The sequence below is a fragment of the Poecile atricapillus genome, chromosome 16 (genome assembly GCF_030490865.1).
Source record: "Poecile atricapillus isolate bPoeAtr1 chromosome 16, bPoeAtr1.hap1, whole genome shotgun sequence".
NCBI lineage: Eukaryota > Metazoa > Chordata > Aves > Passeriformes > Paridae > Poecile > Poecile atricapillus.
Genome location: NC_081264.1, coordinates 3172466 through 3194515, shown reverse-complemented (window position 1 = coordinate 3194515; position 22050 = coordinate 3172466). Strand labels below are relative to the sequence as shown.

Genomic DNA, 22050 nt, shown 5'->3' with positions numbered 1-22050 from the left:
GGGTGTTAACATTGGGAAGCCATGTAACAAGGCAGGCTCTTTCCACAGCAATGGTTGTTCTGGTTTCCCTATTTTAGATGGGGGGAAGGGATAGTTGAAGAGCTATTTGCAATCTAACTTCAAAGGCTTTAGTCGGCTGGGAAGCTAAGTCATGCATAAAAGGATGGTAGAGTGGCAAGAAAATACCCCCTACAGATAAATTAGTCAGGGAATGTTCTCTACTTCTCCCAAAGACTTTCATACAGCCAGACTGGCTTTACCCAGGTAAAGCCCTTTTCAGGCACCAGGGTCAGTGATGCAGAGTTCTGGGAACTAACCAGCCAAATCCAACAGAGGAACTGAACAGTCTCTCTGAAAAACAGAAAGGCACTGGTCCACATGCAGTGCGCTCCTCTGTAATTTTCTGTCACCTCAGCTGTTACTTCATTTTAAGGTCTGTCCACACACAAAAGATGCAGAACCCAAGGCAGCATCCCCCTCTCTAAAGCTGCAAAGAAAAGCAAGGAATTCAGAAGAAATCACACTGTACATAGAGAACTCATTTCCCAAATGATTCTGTAACACTGTCGTGCTCTTCACACTGGTGTGCAGAAATGCACCCACATTTCTAAAGGTACTTTACAATCAAAGATAAAGGGAACTGGCAACACTAGATCAGAGTCCACCTCTAAGTTAAAAAAAAAAACCCACCCTGCAATAACTGCATGTGCAGAGTACACAGATCCCTCACACTTCAGTGCCAGGCAGGAGCTCGCTCACATGCCAGCCCCTGACCTCACCCTCATACTTACACCTTAGGTCAAATGGAGCCATGAATTCAGATCTTGCTACCAAGAGGGTGATAAGAAAGGAGATAAGCATGGAAAACAGTCTAGCTCCCCAGCTGATAGCAGCCTGTTGAAGAATAGGTTGTACACATGCTGTATTTAAACAGTTCTAATCAGCACAACTAGGCCAGCTTGATACTCTTCCCCTTTTACACAGTACTACTGACTGTACCCTTGAGTGTCTGAAATCACGTGGCTATCACAGTTATGGCAGCATTTTCAGTGTGGTGCTCAGTGCTCTCTGCATTTCAGTGTTAGTACCAACAGTGGTTTCAATTGCAAGACCTGGATGTCCCCAATTCAACCTGTGCAATGTTGAGCCTCCTCAGAAGTGAGGGCAGAAATTCAAGAATTTTGGGTCTTGAAGGAGAATGGGAAAAAGAAAAGAGTTTTTGTTAGATCATTCACCAGCTTCATCCTTTAAGGCTCTCCTGCTCACTCCCATCTGCCCTCCACACTGCTCTCCTTCCAGCAGCTCCGTTCTAGCTCAGCACCAGCTATTTGAAAAGAAATATGCTTGAAAGAGGAAACACACTGTTAATAAGGTCTTTAGGACCTTGTTATCATCCTTAACTGCAGTCATGGTGGCTGCATGGTATGGCTTCAAATAAGGAAACCTGTGGCTTTCTGTTCTGGAGACAGCCACTACCATCACCCCAGACAGGACAATAGGACATCTGCAGCATTTCTGAATTCCCAGAAAAATTGCTGCAGAGATGTTTCAGCCAGCCCACATGATCTTGACTGACAAAAAGCATTTGCCCACTTTGGACAAAGCCCCTGCTGGAGGTGGCACAAACGCTCTGGGTGTGCTGGACACAGCTGTGGAGCAGCCCCAGGGAATGGGAGGCTCAGGAGACACAAACCCTCCCTGGCTGTGGCCAGGCTGTGAGTCCTTCACAGCAGTGACCACAAGCCATGAGTGACACCCTAATGAGCTTAGCAGCTCCTCATTTTCTGAGCATTACAACACAAACCTAACAAGTCCTTCCCAGCAAAGCAGTAGATGCATTAAAACCCAGCTTCACTCTGAGGAGCCTATTTCCAGCAGCTGAGTAGATGTTCTTCCTCAAAAGTAAGGGTGAGGCCAGCAAGAAACAGTTCCCCTTTAGTAACATTTCTCTTCTCTCTAGAGGCAGCTTGAATTTTTCACTGCTTTATTTCCTGCTTAGATTTTTCTTCTCTTGGTGTACTCAGATTTAACTAAGTGGATGCAGTTAGAGAGGACAGAATCAGGCTCATCAATTGAGGAATGTAACATATTAATATGAGAAATATTAACATATTACAATAAGCCTCTTTTTCTAAGACAAAGAACAAGAAATACCTTCAAGCTGTCCTTTTTCAAAACCTGTTCAATGAGGGAAATGCAACTTTTTCCCCCTACCACTCCCTTTGGGTGATAAAAACATAACTCCAGCCAACTGCTGTCTAGTCAATCCTTTAACAAAAATAAACCCTGTCCAGGACATAACATTTCTCATGGCCTTCAAGAAGACACCAAACTTTTACTATCAAACTATCCCCACTGTATGCAAAATAAATTGTAAAACCACAAGTGTTCTAAAGCACCAGAGTGGAAACACCCCCCAGCTGGGCTGCATTCCCACTGCCATTTGTGCAGGCATAAAATATGCAAAAAAGAGAGGAGAGGTAAAGTGTGCTGATTTCCCCACCTGTCCCCCTAATTAGCAAGCAGGAGGTTTAAACAAACACATGAAAACACTTTTCACCTAGAACAAAATTCAGCTGTGCACTGCACTGTCACAGGATACTGCACAGGCCCAGGAGTGCAGATGGGCTGAATAATGGATTAGATGTTTGTGGAAGACAGGTCCAGCAGAAGCTACTGAGCTGAGCATTGCTAATCTGCTGGTCAGGAGGGACCCCAGGGGAGCTGCTGAGAGGCTGCTGCATGGCACCCACTGCAGACCCAAAGGAAATAACCCCCAGCAACACAGACAGCCAAGGAAAGGTAAAGATGTGCCTTTTCCTTGCTTACTCATGAGTTAGTCTGAATTCTCTCCTGCTCTCTCTTGCAGCAGAGCTGTAACCAAGCTCTCCCATGGGTGACTGCTCAAGTGGAAGGGCAGCGTGTCCACAGCAGAGCCCTTCAGCAGCAGCCAGCACCAGGTGATCCATGTTCTGCTCCTCACACCCACCACTCCAGCTCTCAGGCTCCTCTAGGCTTCCCCATGTTGGTGACACTTTACTCACTTCTTTCCTACCTGCTTTGAAGAGCTTCGCTAAAATGCTCGAGATGAGTGAAGAACTGCAGTTCACAGCAGCACAGCATCACCACAGCCCATTCTTGAGCAGACACAGCTAAATCCCTCTCAGTCACACAGCTCTTTATTCATATTTTTAAAGTAGCATTCCTATTAGACTGGTTCATTAGTTTGGAGTTATATATGAAGTCTTAAAAAGGCAAGTTACTTATTTAAAGACTTATGTGAAACAGTTGTGAGAAAGGCACAAAACCAGGCAAACACAGCTCAGTGCTCATGAATTCCAAGCCCTGTTCACTGATCCAGGTGGCCAGCTGGAAGGCACGGGCATCTTTTTATTTTTTAAGCAGTTCTGCAGGAACAGCTGCTGTGGTGGTTTGCAGCTCATCGTTTACTACTTAGCACCGTTTGGCCCCAGCACCTTTTGAAGCACCAGAGCTGCACAGTGGTCATTTTATCACTGACCATCATTAATACATCTCACAGGATGTGATACTAAAGTTGTGCCTCACTGATACAATTGCACTGTGCAGTGCTCTTTATACCAGAGCTCAGTGAAAATAGTAAAAATATTGCAAAAACTGACTCTTCTCTGACTGCAGCACATGTGCCCCAGCAACAACCCAAGACAAAGTCATGCAACAAGACTTCTTCGAGCTGAAACCTGAACATCCAGCCTCTGAAGGCTCACAGCTGATTGCTGGTGCCTTGCAGCCAGGCTGGGTGCCCCTAGCATGATGTAAGCTCCCAGGGAATTTCAAAGCAACCCCAGCATCAGGACAGCATCCTCCATCAGGGCTCTGCTGGAGCCAGGCTGGCCCTTGCCACCAAACCCTCACCACCTGCCTGCTTCTCACTGACCTGGAACACACCTCATCTTTGCAAACCCATCTGCTGTTACCCCTTTTCTGAGGTAATTTAGGAGATACATCCCACCTGACACTGTATTAACAAGCAAATAAATTTGTTGAGATTCCCTTGTCAAAATTCATCCCTTCACACACGTCTCCATGGCATACATTCCACTGGTAGACTGCCCTTTATGTATTATTGCAATTTGAATAATTTCACGCAGTATGAAGGATTTTCATATTTTCCAAGTATTTCTTTTTCCTGACAACAGCGAAATGCTTGTAGCACCATGATAACAGTTGCTCACATTTATGTGCATCCTTCAAAGACAATATTTCAATTATCTGCACTGGAAACTCCCAGCCACATCTGCTGACCAAAATGCCACGTTTGGCAACTGCTTAGCAACAAGGACTGGATTGGGAAACAGTCCCCAGAGCCACGTGCCAACATCACACCAGCTCCTGCTTCCACCAAACAACACTGCTATCACCTCAAATAAGTATATTTTGTTCTGTCTGGGATACACAAGGCACCAGAAATAACAAGCTCCTTTGGGAAAAGGGATATCTGGAAAAAAGCTGCCTGCTTCAGCAATCCTTCCCCAGGCTCCACAGGGAATGTCTCCCTGGTGTGTGTAACACATGTTGATCCTGCAACACAGGAGGAGGACAGGCCACTTGGACATAAGCATAAAACTGTATCTGCTCACTGCCAAGCACAGTTCTTGTGGAAAAAATCTGGATGTAAGAGAGCAACTCCCACCCCACACCACCCACAAAAGCAGCAGACATCAGATTCCTTGATCAGGACAGCAAAAAGGCCCAGGAAAAACAAAACCCCATCCATCCTTGATGTCACCCACCCTGCACCATCATCAACCCTCTTCTTCCTGAGGCTCTGTGCCATTGCACCCCGTGGCACAGGGAATCTGAGCAGTGGCAAGCCTGAGGACATCCCACCTTGAATGCTTGAAGGTGCAGGCAAGGAGGTGAGACAGGAAGGACTCGACCTTGGCAAAACCATCTTTGTTTCTCCTCTTCCTCCCCTCCTCACCATTCTCAGAGCCTTTTTCCCAACGATCTCCCTGTCTTACTGCCTGATACAGAGAGAGAGAGAGATTGGGCAAAACACAGGCGAGCTGGTCAAAGGTGTATGGTAACTGCACTTCGCACACTGTTATCAACTCCACAGAAATACACTGTCCAAACACAGCCGTTCGGAGCAGCCAGCAGCTCCAAACACTGCTAAAAAGTGCTGAAGTTGAGGGAAAGCTGGAAGGTGAGCTCCAGCTGTCTGCCCCTTTTGCAGGCAAGCCTGCCAAGCACGGACATTGCTGCCAGCTCTGTGTCCAGGCGGTTTCGATTCTGGTGCAGGCGGTGCCCTCTGTGCTCAGAGCCACTGCCGGAGCCCAAGCCACCAACAACTTCCTCTACTCAAACTGCTCCTAGAGCAATACCCTTGCAGCAGCCAGAGGAGCAAACCTATTCCACCTATTCCAGCCTGGAGAGAAACCTCAATTTGCTGCCTTGCTATTTGCACTTTGTGAGGCCTGTCTGCACTGCTGAAAATGCGTGAAAGCAGACACTGACCTTATTTTAGCACTATGTAAATAAAAAAACATTTTAAACGTCATTTTTTTTAACTTTACCATTTTCTTTCTTCTTTGTTTTTTTTTAATACTTTGTTTTTAGGAGCAAAAAATGTGAGCAATCTTTTTGTCATGATGAATGGGCATTTCCAAAAGCAAGCACTGCACTTTCATAATAAATCCTGAGACAGCAATAACATGTCTGGGTCAAAGGAGCTCTTGTGGGCAGGTACGTGATGCACAGAGTTAACGACCTCACAAGTTTCATTTTGAGTTCTGCCCCGTCTTCCCTCGGTAAAAACAAGTACCCCTAACTTAAAATTAAAATTAGCAAAAAGGGGGTAGCAAAGTCTTGGGCCTCAAAATTGATGCAGTATGGAAAAAACATTCTACTTATGAACTGTATCTATTTAGAGGACTCCAGAAAAGGCACCAGCCAGCAGAAATTTGAATAAGAGCTCGTCTGCTCAGTGCTCTGTGTCAGACACAGACACATATAGAACACAGCGGCTGCTCCAGCATCTTCACAACCAGACCCAGAAATTAGTGCTGTTCTGGTGGCTGCCAGCACAATATGTTAACAGCAATTATTTTCTCAATATTTCTACTGATTACCTAACACACTGGCACGTTTTCTCAGTGTCACTGCATGTTGCAACACACGCCGCCATCCAGTAACTTGTCTGCATTCCCTTGGTCACTTTTCACAGCCATCAGATGCGAAACGCAACTGGAATGATAATGGGTTGGAGAAACTGTGAGGAAAATGTGTCACTTCAATGTGAGGCTTCACAGCCTGCATTTATGACATCTGAACATTCAATATCGTCACTGCTAAATCCTGAGTGTTGTAAAGAATAGGAAGAACTCTGCCAGCAGCAAAAGGAAGATGGACGATGGCTCTCTAACTGTGGATGGTCTGCAGAGCTCAGAATTTGCAGGTGTTATGCCACCATAAGTTATGTGCTACAGTTAAAAAACATAATTTGGATCTAACTTTGCAGTGCAGGGGCATCTACAGATTACACAAACACAAAATAAGCAATGCTCTACCTATTAACAAGCAGTTCAAGTATACACAGCCAGTTCACCAGGAACTGAAAATTTACACAAAGTCACTGGTGGAGAAACAGAACAAACTGAGCTAGTGGTGAGAGTATTGTCAGCAACAGTGATTTATAAAAAGGAATAGCAATGTCAATTCTATCAGGTATGCAAAATGAAAAAGCCTCAAAGCCTTGGCCTGGTGTGAGAGCAAAAGAACCGCTCAGCCTCCCAACCACAGCCTGCTTTCTATTTTTCAGTTACACTCCAGAGCATTTCACCATTTCCAGCTCTGTTATCAACCAGAGACATGTTCCCTCACTCTACTGGAGTTGTTTGGTATCCAAAAAAACCAAACCACAAACAGTCAAATATTTTTCCATTCAGGTTTCCCTCCCCCTAGAAGCATACACGCATGAGGGTTGTATCATCAGGAATGCCAGGTGAATCCTATGCAATACTGCTCTGAAATAATGACTGTAAAAACTGACACTGGGCTTGCTACCTCTTGCTGCTTCCTCTATTGAACATTTGCCTGGTCAAGCATTCTGCTCTGCTAACCACTCTGCCAGCATTCCAAGAATCAAATCAGAGCCAAATACAAAAAGTCAAAAGTGAAATACAACTTAGCAAAAATGAACAGACTCCTCTGCCTCATATAAATTTTTGTAGGAGCAGCAGGTTGTCATGTGGTAAATGAATCAGTGTACAAGAAAGCAGTCCCTGCCTGTGGTCTTCCAGCATCAATTCTGAAAAAAAGGGTAAAATAACAACCTGCACTGCCACTGCTCCAGGAGCCTGGACATCCTTGCCTTGGTCAGGTTATTTAGGAACTGACCCTCAGCATCCCCAGGAGGATGCAGGGCTGCAGTCCTACCCCCCCAGCCTGCTCCCTCCTCAGGACTCAGTGGCTGAACAGATCACTGAGCTCTCAAAGGGGCCAGTGTAGTGTCACATTTAAATCACCTCTTGAGGGATTTGTGTGCTGCCTTTCTCTTCTGAACAAGCTTAAACTCCACAAGATCCCCTGAAGTCTCTGTGGCTTCTTGCTGCTGCTGTGCGTGGGTCAGGGAGGGCAGAACTGAACCCACAGCTTAAGCAGTTCACTCTCATTTTAATTTCACAGGTTTAGCATGGCTGGTGTAATTCACATGTAAAACCACAGCAGTCATCCAAATCTCTGCTGCCTGGGCATTGGCTGGCTGCATTTCTGGAAATTCATGGTCATAACATGATACCTATTTTTTGAGTTTCCATTAGGAACCGGTTCTGTCAGGCGTGATCGCATTTGCAAGAGCTCAGGAGGCAGGAAAATTTGAAAAAGTGTTTATGAGACTGGGTATAAATCACAGCTCTCAGGTTTTTCTCCCTTCTTCAATTAAAAGACTACATTCAGAGGAACCATTTCCCCCATCTACTCTCCTCATCTCCCTCCAGAAATGATGAATCCCACTCCAGCTGTAAACTGGATCCCAGGTGTACCCATATATATTATATATACTAACAGCTACTCATGGGCATAAGGGCTCTTTCACAGTTACTGTGGAAACAAAGGTATCAAATTTCCTGCCTCTTAAGGATCTACCTTCTCAACCTTAATGTGCATTTACCTTGAATAAATCACTTCTGAGCTCTTCAGCCCAGAAACATCCCTCAGTAGCGTGAGATTGCGTTCACCTTTAGGAGGCTCCGTGTTAACTCAACACCAGCGTCCCTGGGGCTGCCTCCAACCCACACAATCCATGGGTGGGAGCAGGGTACAGGAGGAGAACATCCTCTGCAGGCACAGATGGACTTGCTCCTGCTCAGCTCAGCTCCAAGGGGCATCAGCTGCCCCTGGGGCAACCACTGCAAAACCCTCATCAGCTCCTCTCACTGCCTGGACAACCTGGGCTCTGCTTTGTCTCACCAGAGTTTGAAGACCTCAAGGCTGAATTTGGCTCTGCAGGAATGGGCAATCATTTGCCAGCTACTGAAACAATGCCCAGTCTGGATGGGGATGCAGCAGCATGGAGCCACACGAGACACGAGGCAGTGTCTTGAGGGGAATGTCATCACATGCTGCTAAGGCTCCAGAGGGACAATATGACACTTCAACAAAATTTTCTTCCACTTCTGGTCGTGACCACATAAGAACCCAAAGATGCTTCAATAAAAAGGGCAAATTCAGCCCAGATGTAACCTCAGGGACTTCAGCAGAGCTTGTTGCAGGGCTGAGCCTGACCCACCTCGTCTGTGTGTAAGCACAGCTGGGAAATTCTCCCTGGGCAGCTGTGAGAGGACCCACTGCATCCACACAGCTTGTCCCAGGGATGCTGATGCTGTCCTGCAAGAGGCACCTCAGCACCCAGCACAGCATTAAAAATATTCACAACAGCCAGGTCAGACAGCTGGTGACAGCAGTGGCTTTCAGGGTCTTTAGGGCTGTTGAGCACTGTGTAACTTCCAGTTCACTCCCCAGTCCATTCGCTAAAATTCCCAGCAAACAGCAGGAGAACTGCTCTCACCTCATTCATGCTTCAGCATCTTTATTTTTATGATGATCTTTGGCATTTTTAAGGCACCCCTCCCACCTCAGTAACTCAGTGCTTAGCCAAACTACCAGGACAGGAGACTGCTGATCCCTCAATTAAAATGTGCTTTTGTACTTATAAATCTGGAAAAGTACCACTGTCAACCATACAGTCTTCCTATTACACACTGACTATGCACACAAACTGATACATTCATAAGCTGAAACATGAAAGGCATCACCAATATACAACAAAGTGACTCGCTGCAATCCTGTCACCCTCCCCAGCACAAAGGCAGGGCCTCTTCCTGTCACAAGCCAAGCCAAGACAAGACCTGGCTCAGATGGGATGTCAAAACGTCAAACTGTACGTACTTAACCTTTGCACTTCCAAAACAGCAAAGATCCTGTGAAAAGAAATTATTACAATTCTTTCCTTTTTATCTTCTCAAGCACTTAGGAAGGAAAGTTTGTACACTGCTCCCTCGAAAATTTCCCTCATATAACAATGCAGCTCAGCTTTTTTTTCTTTCGTTTTTTATTTGCCATGTTCTAGTTTCTTGAAAAACCCTCTCTGCCCTGCCTTCCTGTCTGGCAGGTTGTGCTGTTTGGAAAGGATCCTTTTCCTCCCCTTACCTTGTACTGCCCACATCTCACTGTTCCACCCCCCAGCCTGGTCCCTTGGCTAAGCTTAGCTGGACTTTCTCTGCAGACCCTAATCACTGCTCTGAGATTAGCCGGGTTAGGTGTTGCACACAGATGCAGAGCCCTTCCTCTCCCACACCCCAAATCCCTGCCAAACTCTGGCTTAGGAGTATCACACCGGATCTTGAAATCAAACTCCAGGATCTTGCATGATAAATCAGAGCATTTGCTGGGCTTGGCTGTACCTCCTTTACTTATGGCAACTGTGGGGGTTTAATCTGCCTGAGGATTTGACAGCACTTCACCTATAGAACAGATGATACTGTATCAGCAATCATTGACAAAAATCGTGCTTGTTTTGATGGGAAACAGGAGGAGGTCCTTCAAAAGCACTGATCACCTCAGGAAAAACTTCCTTGTGACTTTGCTGACATCCTCATGAATCCTGCAATTTTCCCAGCTAGAACATCCACCCAAAGAGAGCTGGCCTGGGGCTGTTTGACCCTTGAAGAGACAAATATTAAGTAAATAAGTTCAAACTCTCTGCCCTTTATTACTTCCTTATGATACTTAATGAGCCTTCCCTACACTAAGATATCACTCCTCCTCTGCTCCCCAAGCCACACAGTCACTAGAAATATTAGTGTCTGCCTTCCCTCTGTTTTGCTGGAGGATTCTCTGAAGGACTGGAGTTGAATAGTAGTATCACAATAGGCTGAAGCTGGAGGTTCAGCTTTCCAGCCCTTACACAGACTCAATGCCCCTCTCTAACTCAGTTGGAAGGCTGCAGCTCAAATTTCAGTCTATGTTAAGTCACTGTTCAGCTCTGCTCCTTCAGCAAAAGAGAGTGAAGCCAGAAGAGCCTTTTTCTAAAGCAAAAAACTGTGTGGGGAGAAGGGTGGGGAAAGGAAGCAAAAACACATGGAGATCGTTTTTTCTGCATCACAAGGAGCAATGAAAGGCGCAGGCAACTTTTCAAACACGTCAGAATAGCTTAGTGTGATTTGTAACCAAGAGGAAGTTTGCATAAACAGCTACAAGAAACATCAACTTTTTGGGGGGAAGGAGACAAATAAGGCAGCAATGACCTGCATGGAGACCCTTCTGACTTCTGCAGAGGACTGAGGCACTTACATAATTTTGTAACAGAGAACCATTGACGTGAACTTCTGAAACCAGCATCTCATTAAGGGGAAACAAAGACTTAATATGGGCTTCAGCATCAGCATGCTGCTGCCCCATATCACAGCCTACAACATCACATCCTAGCCAGTCCTCCAGACCCGGTGTCAGCTACAGAAATGCCTGACCCCACACACCACGCTGGCACCTACCCATCTTCCTAAACACACTGAGAACTGGCTGCAACCCACTTGCATGAGTGCAAAGACAGCAGATACAAACCCAGAAAGGCAAGGAGATGAGGGATGTCTTCCTCACCGGTTTTTAGTCAAACTAATAGTGTTCCCTCTTAAGCCTGCCAGACTGAAGCTTAAGGAATCAAAATTCCGTTCCTAATTAACACATCATCAGGCCCCACCAGCCAGGGACTTGACTCCCAAGAGGGGAGCCTGGGCCAGCCTGGATGATGAATGAGAACTCAAGCAGCTGAACTGTTTCAAAGGCTAAACTGGCAACTGCAAGGACAAGCAGGTTTGGAAAGGCATACAGGAAAAAACAAAATATCCAGTACAGTTACATTTCACTATTTAGCACCCAGACCTGCACTGTGTTACTGCTGCAGAGATTTCCCTCCAGTGAAGCATCCCGCAAAGCCCATGGCTACAGGAGCAGCTCCTTCTCTCCCAAAATGCAGCCACTTCTCCACTGAAAACCTCACAACTGCAAATCACTGGAGGGAAACCCATTCTGCCAGCTTAACCCCAATAAACTTTCACGAGTAAATTAAATTGATCTACCACACTTGGGACATTTACACAAGACCAGCCCTCTTGACTGCAGCATTCTTGCACACCAGGGACAGCAGTTTCATCTGCTTGCATGACCATTATAAACATTGAGAAGAAAGGTCTGGAATTTGCAAAGATCTCTATTTTGACTGTTCCTTGACACAGCACAATAGGACCAACACATCCACTGCAGTGATACTCACATTTGTTGCAACAGACCTCCCAAACAGACACACCATGCAACATAATTCCTGTCTGCTGGCACCACTCCACACTGTTCAGCTCTCTCTCCCCCTTCAGCCACAAATGCCCCGGCAGAGGCAACAAGCTCTGCTCTATTATTGGAAGGCTCAGTAGAGCACATCCCCCACAAGTCAACTACCTCCCCCTTCCAAATACTCCCTCCCTCCGGAGCAAAGTGAGTATTAAAACCCAGCAACTGTCTCCCGTTGGAACCAGATGGCAGGAATAGCTGGAGAGCTTTCAAACACCCTATACACTCAATACTTCAGTGCAACATGAAAGCCCCGTTAAGCAAGTGTGTGCCTGCATACACACCCCTGCTCAGGGACCACAGCAATGGCAGAAAGCGCTCCATTAACTCCTCTAGACCCTTAAGTGTCTGTCAGCACTCAGGACCTTCACACAACCTGAGCACTGGCCAAACTTTGGTGGCTTGTGCAGTCCTTGAGCTCTCCTGAAGCTATAAATTGCAGCAGGCTGGTATTATAAATAAGGAAAGCTGGAGACTGCAAATTGATTAAGACCATTACTTTGTGTCACATCTAACTCATTTCCAGCTGGCTCGAGTAAAAGGAAAAGCCACCAGAAACCCCACACTCTGACGACACAAAGACAAGTGCAATTCCCTACCCTGTCCAGCTCTGGGGATATGTGCAAAGTTTCAAAACTCAGTTCCAGCTCGCTTACCTCGTCCATTTTTTCTGATGTTGGAGTCTGGTCACCAGGTACCATTTCTTTAGCCTCCAGGGTCTCAATTTTGGAGGTCCTGCTCAGCTGATCAATGGGAGTCATGCTGGCCTCTGATGTCCCCCGGGAATTCTGACTCAGAGAAGCTGTCCCAGGGATGGGCTCATCATCATCAGAGTCAGGTAAGGGTGTGGGGCTGATGTCCTCCAAGCCTGTGCTGGACGGGCGTGAGGAAGGCGTCTGACCCCTGAAACCGGGCTGAGAGTTCGAACCGTATGTTGGGATGGGGGAGAGCTGGGAAGAAGAGGAGGAAATAGGGCTACCTTCCATTCGGATCTCATTATCTGAGTCATGCTCGTTAAGAAAAGGTAATTTTGTTCTCTGCTCTTTTAAGAGCATCTCAATCCTTGAGTCTAAACTGTTATGCTGCATCTCAGACTCCATGGTGGGGGTGCCAGGGGTCTCACTCCTCTCTGGAGTCTGAGAGAAGGATGCTGTGCTCGGTTCAGGAACAGAGTTTGAGTCGGGCAAGGGCGGAGGCTCCTCTGGTTTCTCCTTCACTGGGACAAAATCGATGCTCGGGGCAGCGCTGCTTTCCACAACCATGTCGGTGGGAGGTGGCGCAGGTCTCCGGTACTCTGTCTCCCTGGAAGTTTGGGGAAACGGCTGCTCATCAGATTGGGGAAAAACAGCTGGTGCTTGGTAGGGGGAGAAGGCAGATTTATAGCTCAAAGAACTAGAGTGGCTCAGGGGAGGAGTGTGAGAGAACTGAACTGGCTCCTGCTGATGGGATTTGAATGTGCTAAACTGATGCTCTGTGCCTCGGAACACCCCCGCCGAGTTGTGCAGGTAGTGGTGTCCCGGGCGACGGTTGTACGCATCCGTAAATTTCGTCTCGTGCCTCCTGGGTTTGTACCCACTGTCCTGCCCAAAATGGTACACAGGCGTTGTCTGTCGGCTGGAGTAGGTGGAGTCCTGGGAGAACGGTGTCCCCAGGCGTGGGGTGTGGGGTGTTCCTTGGGACTGTGGGGTGAATTGGCTGTAGGAGTTTGGGGTGTCTTGCCGACAGCTGGAATAGGCTGTGTCGTGGGAAAAGGGCGTGCTGCTGTTTGGGGTAACGGAGGATCCCGCGGAAGAAAGGGAACTGTCCTTCAAGCGCTTCAGGGAGTCCGTCAACTGTAACAACAGAAGAGAGAAAAGCACCTCAACAAACACTTTTATAAAGATATTTGTCTAATCTGTTTGGTTTTCAAAGGAGTTGAGTACCCAAGAGTTCGTGCTGACTTCCACGACAAAAAAATAAATAGGTTACAGGATCCCTGAAAACACAAATCATTATCCATTATTAACAGTCCCCTTTGATTTAAAAGAAAAAGTCAGGCTAAGAGTAACTTGTCTGCAAGGGCAGGAAGAAGAAAGCAGATACAAGTTTCCCTCCTAAACTGCCCCCAAGAACATCAGGTGAACTGGAGACTTTATATACCACTTTTAGCTGGAAAAGTTACAGTTTCTAGCAACTATGTAATGCTTGTCAAAGCTGCACACAGGGAAGAAATTAAGAAAAGTCTGAGATGTGAAATTGTCAATTTATCTTTTTTTTTTCGTGAACAAATCAATACATACAAATGAGTGAACTGCCAGCCTGCAGCCAAACCTATGCAGCAGAGCTGGCCCACCATCCTCCCTACCACTCACCTGTAACAAGGGAGAAAACTACATGTACAAAAAGTACAAAAACTTCTCAACTGCTAGAAAAGCACCATTTTAAAGCTTTTCACAAAGACAAATGCTCAGAGTGCTCCTGATTATGGCATTTGAAGCTGAAACCCTACAAACCTACAGAGCAGCCAAATAACTGCTCTCCAACTCACTTCACAGGCATGTTCAGGGGGTTTCTAGGAGCAGCCCTGCTCCAGCTCAGACTCTGCTGAGTCATAACAGTGCCACACGTATCATCAGCTCCAGAATCAATTTTCCATCATGCAAAGCAGGAGCTCAGTGAGAATTCTCCTGGTAGCAAGAAAGGATGGACTGAGCTCCAGCTGCCCAAAGCACACCAGGAGAGTCAACTGGTGAGACCTCCTAAGCACAGGTAGGCAGAGACGTGTAAAATCACCTGCTTGGAACACGCCAGCACCATCAAACTCAAGCTGAACTCTCACCTGCCTGCTATGTTCACACGTCTCACCCACTCAGTAGTATGGACTTGCTCTCAGTTTGACCCCCTGGACACCATGACCAGAGAGACATCAGGAGAATTTCTTCCTCAACTGTCCTAAAACCCACAGAAAGGAGCAGGAAGCACGTGGCTGATTCTTAACAACATCCACACTGCTGCACCTTTAGTGTAGATGTGCTGTGGAGTGTTTTTCAGTGGGGTTTGTCTATGGCCTGGAGGCAGGGATTGCAGAACTGTCAGATCTTTTCTGCTCTGCATGAGAGGAGGAGCAAATGTCAGGAGTAATTTACTACACTACAACAGCAAACAAGTTTGTTGGCAGATTCTAGTGTCAAAACCATGATGCAAACAGTTAAAAGTTACTCACAAAGCAATAATTCTGGTGGTAATTGGGAAAAAAATCAATTCAGGACAATAATATAACACATGAACACAATATCTAGAAAAAGAATCTTAAGGATAATTACAGCAGGGACTGCTTTGGGTGATACCATCAATTAAGCATTTTGCTCTTAACCCTGAAAAAAAAGAGTAAGAACAAATCTGCCCATTTTTATTTGAGATGCGGAAGCAGCAAAAATGAACAGTCAGGGTCTACTCATAGCAGAGATCCCAGCAAAAATCATTACTTGCCTCCCTCCTGCCTTTGAAAGCACCTTGCTGGGAGGTAAGGAAGAACTAACCTCTTTAGGATTTTGTTAAAAAGATACCAAGGTTTTGCCTTGGTGCTGTTGGGGTGCTTTGTGGGAGGAGACTTTTTTGTTGTTTTTATTTTTTTTCAGATCAATGGGATTTTCATGTTCAATGTACAGATATTACCTGTCCTGACAATGCTGGACCACAGATTTAATGAAATCATGACATTTTAGGAAGCTGCATGAGTACAGAGAAGTAGAGAGAAGGAAAAAAAAAAAAATCTTTGCTAAATCTCTTTTAAATTTGATGACTTAAAATCAGTTCTTAAGACACAATGAGGAGCCAAAGTACATTTAGACAAGCCAGAGAGGCTGATGATTTCACACAAACACGCTTCCCTTCCCCCTGACCTTCTCATCCCAGTGGGGTTCACAAGGAAGCAGGTAATCATGCAAAGCCATGTAGAGAATTGTGCCCTAAATATTGAGGGACCCCTGGAAGCCCACAGGAATTTTGTCCACTGCTTTTATTAAAAGCTGATTCCAGCAACTAATTAAGATTCTGGAAAATTGATGCCACTACTGAAGCTCAGACACCTTCCACCTCTTAGCCTTTAAGCAAGGCTGAAGTCCGTGCGCGCTGAGGATTACACACCGCAGACGCCAGGCCAAATGTACCACTGTAAATCATTCCCCTGACTTCAAGGGAATAATCTCATCTCAGGGACAGATCTGATCCAGTCCTAACTGCAGGAATTTCTAATGTTAATAGGGCACGTTCTGTCAGTTCTGTAGGCATTTTTCACTCAGAAAGACAAAAAGCACTTCCCGTGCAAAGCAGGCACACATCAGCCACGTGCTCCACATTCAGAGGCACGTTTGCTATGGCAATTATGAGCAAGTTCTATTTAAATGTGAATTAATAACATCCATTGGAACTATGGCAAGACACAAAAAAAGCTAAATTAAAAATGTTAAAATGCTAATGTTCATGTTTGAGATTTTCTACAAAGTCTTTCTTCAAAAAATAGCCAAGCACACCTACCTGGAGAGCTTCATTCCCAGTTGGGGACACGTCCTGTTCAGTGCCTACAGGGAGGGTCTGAGGAGTGTAAAGACCATTAACCAGCAGTTCATAGAATCTCATGCGGGTTTCACCTGCACAGATCACAATGCAAGAGTTAATTAAACGGAAATATCAAAATCCATGTGAAAATACACATTCTTGACACTCACATGACCTTGCTACCACTCCCAGCCCACTGCATCCATGCAAGAGAGGAGCAGTTATCACCTCGGAGCTCACAGGGATAATTTTTAAATAATTTGCTGGGCAAGTGAAGTCAGACACTGCCTTCTCCAGCCAGGACAAGGAGGTTTCTAAATCCTTTTTCCTCTTCTCAGCCTCCTTGGCAGCTCTGCTCCTTTACCATGCTTTCTGGAGCGCAGCCGTTTCCCTCCTCTCCCAAATGCCAAGCAAATAGCTTGCAGATTTGAGAAGTGAAACTCTCACCCAAGGGAGAAGCCTCTGCCAACACCCAGAGCCACTTCAGAAAGCTCTCCCTACACACCTTGCTCATAGGAACTGCCTGTTACTAATGCCAACACAATGCATGGGAATGCTGAGGAAAAAACCGTTAATGCTGCCTTTTCAAAAAGACACCAATTAATCCTTTTTTTCCCCCTAGTTTAAGAAGAACTCAGTGGCATCCTTCAAAGAATAAATCCAGAGAAGCAAACTGTCCAATATAGTGCTACTGAACCTCAGCCTTTACATTCCTAAAGTCTACAAAGACCCAGTTTCTTAATATTGAATTTTTCATTACTACAAAAACTTAATCCTACTTATTTTGCAGTCTGTAAGAAATCTGTCATCAGCTTCAAAGGCAACAGAATCAGCCCCTGAAACTGTCTGAATTTTGCTCTGAAAGATAAAGAATACATAGAAAAATGGACAGACCTGGCACCTGAGCCCAGAAAATTAATTCAGGCAATATCTCCCCAAAACCAGGACTACTTTTATGAGAAAGTCCTGCAGGAACAAACCACAAACCCCCTGTGAATCACCCTGTTCAATTCAAAAACAAAACACCCCTTAGCACAATTCTGTCCTGAAAAAGACTTATTTATCTTGAACAAATGCTACAGATGAAGTTATTTGGGTATCAAATCTCATTTCACAAAGTCCTTAGCCTCATCCTCAACTACGTAAACCGTTTAAGTTCAACCAAACTCATGACAAAATAGATCTCTTCACTGCAAGAGTCTGAAGATAAGCTTGAAATATTAAAACACACCACCCACACATGACACTACAACACCACGGATATGGAAGTGTTAGGCCTAGTTTCACTTGCTCTTAAAAAAAAAAAAAAAGTAATTGTTACATAGTTCTTCCTGGGTCCCAAACATACTGCAGGAAAAGTTACAATTTCAAAGAGGTTTATGAATGTGCTGTTGTTCTAAGACAGATAATTACTAGTTGTGTCCAGTCTGTAGATGGATAAACTTAGCCAGAGAAGTTTCTTTAAACAACCCTGTCTCAGATGAGGAGACTGGATTTATTAGTTTCAGATTCCCAGGCCACAGCAGACAGATAAAATGACACTTTCACTCCTAATATTTATTTTGCTACACTGTTTATTTATTTTGCTACCAACCTGTCATTGTCTTACAAAGCAGAATTCCAGAAAGAAACTGTGAAAATGATACATATATATTTTAAGTATCTCCTAACCTGCTAATGCTATTTTAAGAACACCATTTTAACTTGATTCTGACAGATTATAGCACCCTGACAGTCCTAATCTTTTAGAACGAAAGAGAAGCAACTGTGTGAAAAAAACCACATTAGGAGCATAAAGCTGGCAAACAAAACAGCAATGCAATTTGAAACTGACTTCAGCATTTTCTCCCAGGAAAAAGAAGCATAACCCCTTCCATCTCCCTGATGTGCTACAAACTTGCAGGAACAGCTGCCTGGTCAAGACTTGCAGCATAGTTTATAAACTGAGGAGAACAAGGAGGCAGGCAGTATAATCAGCTTGTTTAAAATGATTGTCATTAAGACATCCATCACTTACAAAACAGCTTTAGCTTATATTATTAAATCTGCAAATGGTTAATTTGTCCTTAAATGTGACTTTTACCTTCAAATTTCTAAGCAAGGGAAGGAGCCTGTCTGTAAAAATTATTGATACTAGAATTTCAAAGTATACACATGTAAGGTCAAGCCTAGCTCCCAACAGAAAATATTATAGTGCTACTGTAATTTTTCTTCTAACAGTGGTCAGTAATGTCAATAAACATCCTGTTCTACTCTATCACATGTGGCACACCAACTGCTGTGTTGGCTGTGTACTAAACTGTTGAAACCTCTAAATACAGAACAAAAATAACAGCATTTTGAAGAAAATGGTGCTGGCAATGTCTTTTTCCCAAGAAAGAGTGCAGCAAGCCAGTTTTAAACTAGAAATGCCACCTTTGGAATGTAGAAATACAATCAGCAACTGATCTACACCTCCTCTGTCTTAGACATTTTCTAAAATTCAGGCAGATTTTAGCAAAGCCCTTTCATTAGCATGCTTGGAGGAGAGAGAACAGACCGAATGCAATGCCTTCACACTTGCAGAAACTTTAGTGGGTTTCTGAGGGCTCGGGAGTGGGGCTGGGAGCTGGTTCCTCCAGCACAGGGAGCTGCTGTCACTTTAAGAGCCAGTCTCACACTTACACACTCGCACACACTGACAAGTGCTGCGTGTGCATTCTGCTGTGCCAGCCCCCAGCCCGCTCTAAGTATCAATGAAATGCCAGGCACGCAGGGGACAGCACCCAGCCCCGCTGCTGCCACCCAAATCCACAGATTTGGGTCCCAGGGACAACCAGGACTTGCCCAAAAATCCCAAGTTTGCAAAACGCTGGTGCCACCGGGTCCAGCAGCCCTGGCAGGTGGCTGAGAAAGACCAGCCTGGGGCAGGGAGATGAGGGACATGAGAGGGCAGCGAGCGGGGACAGGGACGGGCAGGGGACAGGCAGGATGGCAGCATTTTGCAAATTACAGGGCTGTCTCTTAGCAACAGACAACACATTTGGCTCCACGTGACTCACCCAGGCCCCAGACACCAGACCCGCTGCCGGCTCCCTTCGTATTTTTAATCACCAGGTCCTTGCCCTCTGCAACAGCCTCTGTGGTGGGAGTGGGACGGGCAGGGGCTCTGCAAACCCCAAACACGAGAGGCCCAAATGTGCCCCCTCACCTTTTGTATCCAGCTCCACGTGGATGATGTTGCCCATGACAGAGGTGTTGTGAAGGTGCTGCACAGCCTCCCGGGCACCCTTGACAGTGGCAAAGATGACTTTGGCAATGCCCAGGTGCTTCTTGTTCTTGGGGTTGTAGAGAATTTCCACCTCTTCCACTTCGCCGTACTTCTTGCACATGTCGGCCAAAAAGTTTTCACGGATGTTGTCATTCAGCTTGGCAAAAGTGACCTGCTTGGGAGGCACTGGCCCCACGTAAAATTCATCAATCTGGAAACGGGCACAAGGTGAGGAACGATAAAGCATTTTTAATGACTGTGGGGGAGGGCCTAAGGATGGCACGGGAGGGAAGGGGTTAAAGCATCCTGCAAACTTTGGGGGGGAAAAAAACAAACCTCCAAGGCTCTGGGTAAACCTCAGAGCTGAGCAGAGGCTCTGCCGCTGCAGCCATTCATTGGAACTGGCTCCTTTCTGGGCTACAAAGATGCATTTTGAGCAGTACTGTCAGCGGAGGGCCCCCCCCCCACTGCCCCCCGCCCCAGAAGCCCCAGCTCCAAAATCTTCAAGTGATCTCATTAGACAGATGCATTGATTTCTTGCTATCTTCATAGAAGAGGATTATTGTTAAACAGTTTGCTAAGTAACAATGTTAATAGAAATATGACTGTCATTTAAATGGTCCATTAAACTATTTGGAATTAAGGCTTCGCTCCCAGATAAACAAGTTTCCAGAGCTAAAGCCAAAAGTCAAGACAGTACCTTGAATTTGGGGACAGACAGCTCCAACTCCTTAGTTTTGGTCCATATTCGCCCTATTCTGGGATCCCTGACACAATCCACAGGAGCGATCCCCGAGTTCTGGGAGAAGGAGGAGGAGGAAGAGGAGGAGAGAAAACATAGAAACAGCAATAACAAGACTCAAAATTTAAGACAAAAATAAAAGAAAAAATAAACCCCAAGGAAGCACAGGCTGTCTCAAGGGAAGGGGAAAGCGCACACACACACACGTGTCAAATTGCAATACTGCTGAGAAATACACAGATTGGAAACGTAGAAAAAAGCCGCAGGTTTGGGCTCCTGACAGTTGAATACACAGTGTCAGGTGGCTGTAACTTTGGTGGCAGTGCGTGTCCCCCCCCCAGACTCCCCTCCCACACACATGCGCTACGGCGAGGATTACCACGACCCGGAGGGACCCCCAGCCCCCAAAACGCCGGTAAGACAGAGGCTGGCAGGGGGAGACACGACACAATGGGGGAAACCCGGGAGCCCCCCACTCACAGGCATGCTGAAATGTTGCCCATCGTAACGGTAGAGTTTGTGCTGTCCTTTTTTCAGAGCCGGGTCAATAATCAACTTGTAACTTCTCCAATGGTGATTTCTTTTCTCGACAGAAGTGCTGGCTTGCGTGCTGTTCTCCATTCCGTTGATCCAACCTGAACGCGGGGGGGGGGGGGGGGGGGGGCGGAGAAGAGAGAAAGAGGGAAGGGGAAAAGAAAAAAAAACACACGAAAAACCATAAAGTTAAAAAAAAAATTCAACAAAGACCTCTTCGTTTCGGTGTGTTTTTTTATTTTTTTTTTTTTTTAACGAGCCGCCCGCTCTACACACCCAGGCAGGGAGGAAATCCACCGCGAAGCGAGCCCCAAAATGGGGGAATTGCCAACCGGGTCCCCCCCTCCACCCCAACCAGACAAGAGGCAGAAAGGGAGGAGGAGAGAGGAAAAAAAAAAAAAAAAAGAAGGAGAAGGAAAAAAAAAAAAAAAAAAAAAAGACCCAATCTCACTTGAACTCTGCTTTTTGCCATGATCTTCAGGGTGCTTGGCTTTTTCCCCCGCCTTGGTCTCTCGGAAAGACATCGCGCTGGGCGGCCGATCGTCTCCGGGCAGCGAAAGGCGAGCTCCCGTCTCACATGGGGCCGGTTACCGGCGCGGGCTGCCCGCCAGGCTCCTGCCTCCCGTTTTCGCGAGCCACCACATATTGTGTGTGCTCGCTGCTGGCGGCGGCCGGGATCCCACAATACACCGCTGCGAGCGCCGCGAACGCCTAACCGCGCTCCGCCGCCTGCACATTCACGGCGGCCGCGCCGCGCAGCCCCCGGCCCGCGGCCGCCCGCCGCCGCCCCGCCGCCGCCGAGCGCCGCCGCATGGGCCGCCGCCGGGACGCGCGGGTTTTTTTTCCCTCCCCGCCGCGGGGTTAACGGCATGCGGGGGGGCGAGTGGAATCTGCCCGCTGCATTTACCTTAGCGCAAACTGTTTCTAAACAAGATGGACCTATAGGTGGGACAAGTTTGGTTTTTTGGTGGGGTTTTTTTTCGGCTTTTTTTTTTTTTTCCTCTCTCTTAATCTTTTTTTAGGGGAAGACTTCGGCGAGCCCGGCCGACCGCGGGGGCGGGTGGAGCGCGGACCCGCCGCGCTGCTGCGGCGGAGAGTGCGGGGG

At 46.4% G+C, this 22050-nt stretch overlaps 1 protein-coding gene across 1 annotated transcript in view; it reads right to left on the bottom strand.

Moving 5' to 3' along the window:
- Positions 1-21996, bottom strand: part of SETD1B (SET domain containing 1B, histone lysine methyltransferase) — a 44158-nt gene extending 22162 nt beyond the window's left edge. Inside the window, exons 1-6 of the mRNA XM_058851756.1 lie at positions 21397-21996; positions 20892-21046; positions 20370-20468; positions 19610-19880; positions 16399-16511; positions 12540-13715 (exon numbers count right to left, since the gene is read on the bottom strand). Of these exons, the coding sequence (XP_058707739.1) occupies positions 12540-13715; positions 16399-16511; positions 19610-19880; positions 20370-20468; positions 20892-21046; positions 21397-21469 (1887 nt within the window). The 5' untranslated portion in view covers positions 21470-21996. The remainder of the gene's footprint in view (positions 1-12539; positions 13716-16398; positions 16512-19609; positions 19881-20369; positions 20469-20891; positions 21047-21396) is intronic.
- Positions 21997-22050: the final 54 nt, after the last annotated feature.